Here is a 5,786-nt window from a genome sequence, read left to right on the forward strand (position 1 = left end):
AACTTGCTCAATGAGGTAGACAAATAAAAAATTACTACTATTAAGCTATTGCTTCTTATAGTTGTAGGCACCCTTACAAGCACCAATGAATGGGCGGCGTTTGTGTAAAAAGAACCTCGCTGCATGCGAACACCATCATTATTTGCATCACCCGAGGTGATAAAATTTTATTACGTAGTGCGTTTCTGGACAATCCTCACTTCGCAACTTGACACTTGTTGTCGAACAGCCTTATGGCGCAGAAATCGCTTTCCCGGGCAAGAAATATATAACAACCACGCGTGATGTACGATGCGGAAGTCTTTCAGCACGACGAATACTGACATCCAAATATGAAAAGGGGAAGGAATTGTTCAAGAAGTGGTCCCTACAAACTTTATAGTGCAGTGCAAATTCACCCTAACTTACGATGCCCTTTTGAGCTCTTCGATCCAACCATCTTCTTATGCCGTTGGGTGCACATGAATTTAATACAACCCACCATAGAGCAATGGGATAGAAAAACCCTCTGGCTACACCTGAGAGCAATCAAAAGACCCAATAGCTCAGATCGATTGCGTTGCTTTCTTTACCCAGAATATGCAGCCAGTTGGAGCCTATGGGCCATGCTTTCTAGTTTCTCATCTTCTTTCCACAAAACTTCTGCCAAATAGTGAGACGCGCGTCAGGACCAGGTGTGCTAATCATTCTGCATTTCAATTGGTACTAAACATTCATTAACAATTCGAGATTATTCTGACAGCATCCAAAAATTGCTCAATTTTTTTGTAAACAAAATCAGTCTAAACATGACATGCATGCTAAAACCGATTAATATAAGTTGAAATATTCTCAGGTACAGCAGGAGCAGGTACATATCGATTGCATTAGTACATAGAAGTAACAATACCACAATGTTGGTGCAATTTTTGTAGGAACGGAACATAGCACTGAATAAGCAAGAGCTAGATCGAAGACCGCAAACACAAGAAGATCGAAACAACTTCAGTCAGATGAGCAATCGATCGATCGGGATGGTATATCGTTAATCCCTGCCATGCTTCTCGTTGCCCCTGGAGTTGGACAGCTCGCCCCAGACATCGATCTGGATCATGCCGTCGCCTGGCGGCGGCGGAGCCGGTGACCTGCTGTGGTTGTTGAGCGCCGCCGCGAGCTCCTCGCCCTCGCGGTACCTCTGCAGGTACCTGCGCATGGCACCGGCGTAGTTGTCGAGGCCAAGGGTGGTCATGGCGTGGCAGATGTCGTCGCCGTTCACCGTCTTGCGCCGCTCCCGCCGGCACCGCTCTGAGGCCTCGCCGGTGACGAAGCCGATGAACTCCGTGGCGCACTCCTGGATCACCTCCTTGGCGTGCTTCGAGACCTTGGCCTCCGGCGGCAGCACGTCCTTCATGATCCGCCCCACGTTGGCGATCGGCAGGAGGCCTTCTTGCCCATTGGGATCTCCCGAGGAAGAGCCTGAGGTTGATGGCGCCCTAGGAAGTCTGAGGCGCCCCGGTTGTTGGGTAAAACCGGAGAAATGGATGAAATCCTCTCTATTCGTCATATTTAGTGTGGATAAGGTATGTACGTGATCTTCGTCACAACGAGATATATAGTTCGGGCACGCCGAAAGTAGTCTTCGCATTGGTACTCATATTGCGAGTGCTGAAGAGCCGCGACTCTTTTTATACACTGAGAGCCGTGGCTTTTTGCCTTGCTTACCCAACTTTTATCTCGTTCTGTTCAAAAAGTATGGAATGTGTGTCGTGACCCAGTTGTCCACCACTCCACACGGGTAAATGATTCGTCTTTATTATTTTAAAAATTACGCCCGTTACATTTATTCGCCCACGGGATTAAAATATCCAACTAGCTTGTGGAATAAAAAAGAAAGGCTTATCCTGAACATTTTTAACTACAAGTGCTGAGTACCTGCGTATATCGTTTGAGCAAAATGTCCACTCAAAGATGATTGGTATACAAATTTTCAACAATGGTGCATCGTATGAAAAAATAATCCAACAAGCTTGTTGAATAGTAAGTAAAGGTTTTTACAACAATTTGAACTACAAGTGTAGAGTACTTGTATATATCGTTTGAGCAAAATGGCCATCGAAATATTGTTCACAAGCAAATTTCAGTGATGGTCTATCATATATATCAAAAACATGCAACTAGCTAGCTTATTTAACTACAAAATTGGTTCGTTTAGAACATTTTGATGTACAAGTGCAGAGTACTTGGAGCATGTCTTATGAGCAAACTGGCCACCGAAAGATTGTCAACCAGCGAAATTTCGATAAAATGGTGAAGCATATAAAAAATATCCTACTAGCTCGTTGCATAAACAAAAGGCTTGCTTTGAACATTTTGAAGTACAAGTGCAGAGTACTTGTGTATATCGAGTTTGAGCGAAATGAACCACCGAAAGATTGTCGCTAAGCAAATTTTTAGTGATGTTGCATCATATCAAATATATTTAAGTACCATGTTCATGACTGCATGCATCGCTAGATGCAGAGGCTGGGGTTATCCTCATTCTCGAAAAAATAAAATAGCTACCATGTTGGGTAAAAGACAAGGTTGTGTGTAGAACATTTTGAACTATACGCATGGGGTAGGCAGCGACCGGTAATACCCACAAGCACACGACCATATATAGTCCGGAGTGCAGTTTGTACATGCGTACGATATATGCCTGTATACCATGCCATTGTGAGCGTGCTCGATCGACGTCTACATACACTATCTTACACCATCCCTACGCTAGCCAGCGCTGAGTACGCGGCAGCCTCTTTTCGTGCGTGCGAGGTTACGCGCGTACGAAAGTCGATGCCAGTAGCATGTGGTGGTAGCTGGATCGATATATGCACAGCTCGGCCAGGCCAATCAGGCGGCGTGCTTTTGGGTAGCCCCCGGGGTGGGGTGGTGGATGGGGGCGCGACACCTGCCGACAAGCCTCGCATGGCGAGCGCTCATGGCTTCCAGCGCCGCGGCACGTGCCCTCCTGGATCCTCCCGGACCAGTGTCGAGACCGGAGCTACCTAGCTGAGCTCCATCTCTCACGCTCGCAGAGTCTAGTTGGGTTTGCAAAGGACCCCGAGTGCATTAGAAATATCAGGTAACGGTACAAATGCACCTTACCCAAGGGCCCTCCGAGAAAAGAAAATCACAGACCAGTCCTTGCATCTTACAAAAAGGACCCAGAACATAAAAGAAAAACGCAATCCGGTAATTTGAAATAGTATGAGCCGGAGACCAAAACCAGTGTCGCCGGGGACAAACCACTTGGGGGCGGTGGTTTCGCCGCGCCATCTCCACGGAAGAAGCGGCAGAGGAAGCTTGGCTAGTAGCAGACTGCAACCCATCAGCTAGAGTTGCTCTAAGGGCCTCTTTTGATTCCCGGGATTTTAAAAACACAATAATAGAACAATACATGAGTAGATAGGATTGCAAAAACATAGAAATTTTTAGAATTGTGTTTGATTCACAAGAATAGGAAAACCACGGGAATCCTAAAAGACATGGTAAAATTAAGACTAAACCATATGCAAAGATAAGATGGAGTTGATATTATGCTACTTAGGGCATCTCGAGCCGTTGGCCTCTCAGGGAGCGCCTAAAATCGCCGCCTGGGGTGAGCCGGCGCAAAAATTGGGCCTGTGGGCGAGTTGGTCCCCAGCCGCCGGCCCCAGGGCCGCCCCCAGGCACGTTTTAAAATAAAAGAAGTTCAGCGAAGTTCGATTTAAACATGATAAATTTCGGCCAAACACGATAAATATCGGCACATTTCGGCGAAGTTCGCGGATTTTCATTACATAACACATATACATAAACTAATCTAAAGGAAAAACTGGCTGAAGTCGCCGCCGTCGCCGCCATCGTCGTCGTCGGCCTTCTCCTCCTTGACGCGGGCGCCCCTGCTGGACCCCTGCCCGGCGTCGCCATGGCGGACTGGTGGCGGCGCATCGTCGTCGTCGTCGTCGTCGTCGCTGTCGCAGATGACGACGACTCTGCCTTCGTCGCGGCCACGTCGACGCTCCGCGAAGCGAAGCAGGGTGGCGCACTGGCGCTCCTTCGCCTTCTCCAGGCGCTCCTTCTCCATCGCTATGGAGTCCCTGCGCGCCCATTGCAGGGCCGCGGCGTCGTCGTCGAGCTCTGTCGTCACCGGCGCAGCCGGCTCCTTCTTCACCGGCGCGAGCCCCGGCTCCGTCTTTGGCTTGACGAAGCGCGGAGGAGGAGCCGGCGAGTAGGCGCGCCGGCCGCCCTCGTTGATGATGATGCCGGCGCTGCGAGTGCGCCGGCCGAGCGGCGTCTCCGCCGCGGGCTCGGCCTTGACGCCGAGCAGGGCCGGAGTGCCGGAGGAGTGCGATGAAGATCGGGAGGAGGAAGAAGAGGAGGAGGACACGAACCTCCTTGGCGCCCATGGCCCAGCGCGTCGGTGCTGCGCCGGGGCGGCCGCCCTCGTCGGGTATGCCAACGGCGGGTCGTTGCCGCCCTCGAGGTACGTCAGCACGAACTCTATTGTGTGCGGCCGGGGACGCCCCACCACAGGTGGCGCCCCTCGATGTTCTGCCGGCCGCCAACCACCGACGCGCCGTTGATGGACGCCAAGCGCTGCTGCTGGCGGCGCTCGAAATACGCCGCCCAAGCCGCGTGGTTGTGGCGGCGTATTGGGGGAGGGAGAGTTGGGCGTCGGCGAGGGAGGCGCGCACGACCTCGACTTCCTCGGCGAAGTACTTCGGCTTCGCCACGGCGTCGGGCAACGGGGGAATGGGCACTCCCCCGGCGGTGAGCCTCCACCCCGTCGGCCCGGCGCGCATGTCCGGCGGCGCCGGGATGTTCGCCTGGAACAGGAGCCAGGGCTCCTGTTTGCGGAGCGAACGGCGGCCGAAGCCGTTGGCCGCCGCCTCGTCTCCGGGGAAGCGTTCTGCCATGGCGACGGGCTCGGGAGAGGTAGAGAGATAGAGGGAGGGGCTGGGCGGCGGCGCTCGGGAGAGGTAGGGAGAGGGAGGAGCTGGGCGGCGCCGGGGGCGGGGCTGGTGTGGGCACAGGCGAGTGCAGGCCACCGGCTATATAGCCGCGCCGCACCCGTGTGTACGCGTGCGAGGGAGGGGAGGCGTCGGCGCGCCGTCCCGTGACGCACCGCCCGTGAGGAATCAATGGCAAGGCTGACCGGCGGCAGCCTTGGCATTGATTTCCCACGGGAACCGAGGCCGTTGGGGGAAGACGAGACGCCGTGTCGCTGACGCGGCGGGCCCGCGGCTGTTTCGCGCCAAAATAGTTTGCCCCGGCGCCCCCGGGCGCCCCCCAGCGCGCCGGGTTCGGCCTGGGTCCGCCGGCGCTGTTTTCGGCTCAGGCCGGCGAAAATCGAGCTCCTGGGAGCGCGACTGGGCCGTTTTTTTGGCGCCGACGTGAAAAAATCACCTGGGAAGGCCTTCCTGGGGACGCGGCTGGAGATGCCCTTAGAGTATCTCCAGCAGCTCCCCTATTCCAAAAAAATATGGTATAGTGAAAGTTGGCACAAAAAATATGCTCCAGCTGCTTCCCTATTTTCAAAACTTTTTTGGTGTTCACCCAAAACACACACCTTCTTCCCCTATGTAGAGGGGAAGACCTATAATCTTTTTTTCAATGCATGCCACGTTGGCACGCCGCTACCAATGACGCTAGTCCATTGTCGATACTCACCGGACCGCTGTCCGACCATTGCCAGACCACCATGCCACCGCCACACATCGCCACCGAATGCCCTCATGCCTTCGCCGTTGATGTCGCCTACTAGACCGCCACCCACCCGCCCGATG

At 53.4% G+C, this 5,786-nt stretch overlaps 1 protein-coding gene across 1 annotated transcript; it reads right to left on the minus strand.

Annotated features, from left to right (window-relative positions):
* Nucleotides 1-806: 806 nt before the first annotated feature.
* On the minus strand, nucleotides 807-1,615 carry LOC119273137 (transcriptional activator hap3-like). Its single transcript, XM_037554411.1, has one exon. The coding sequence runs from the start codon at nucleotides 1,541-1,543 to the stop codon at nucleotides 1,025-1,027; it is 519 nt and encodes a 172-aa protein (XP_037410308.1). The 5' UTR covers nucleotides 1,544-1,615; the 3' UTR covers nucleotides 807-1,024.
* Between the last annotated feature and the right edge of the window lie 4,171 nt (nucleotides 1,616-5,786).

This window comes from Triticum dicoccoides, chromosome 3A (assembly GCF_002162155.2).
Source record: "Triticum dicoccoides isolate Atlit2015 ecotype Zavitan chromosome 3A, WEW_v2.0, whole genome shotgun sequence".
In the NCBI taxonomy this organism is placed as follows: Eukaryota; Viridiplantae; Streptophyta; class Magnoliopsida; order Poales; family Poaceae; genus Triticum; species Triticum dicoccoides.

What these genes read in the sequence shown, in the direction of transcription:
- LOC119273137 (XM_037554411.1), bottom strand. Translation starts at nt 1,543, where the DNA reads ATGACGAATAGAGAGGATTTCATCCATTTCTCCGGTTTTACCCAACAA.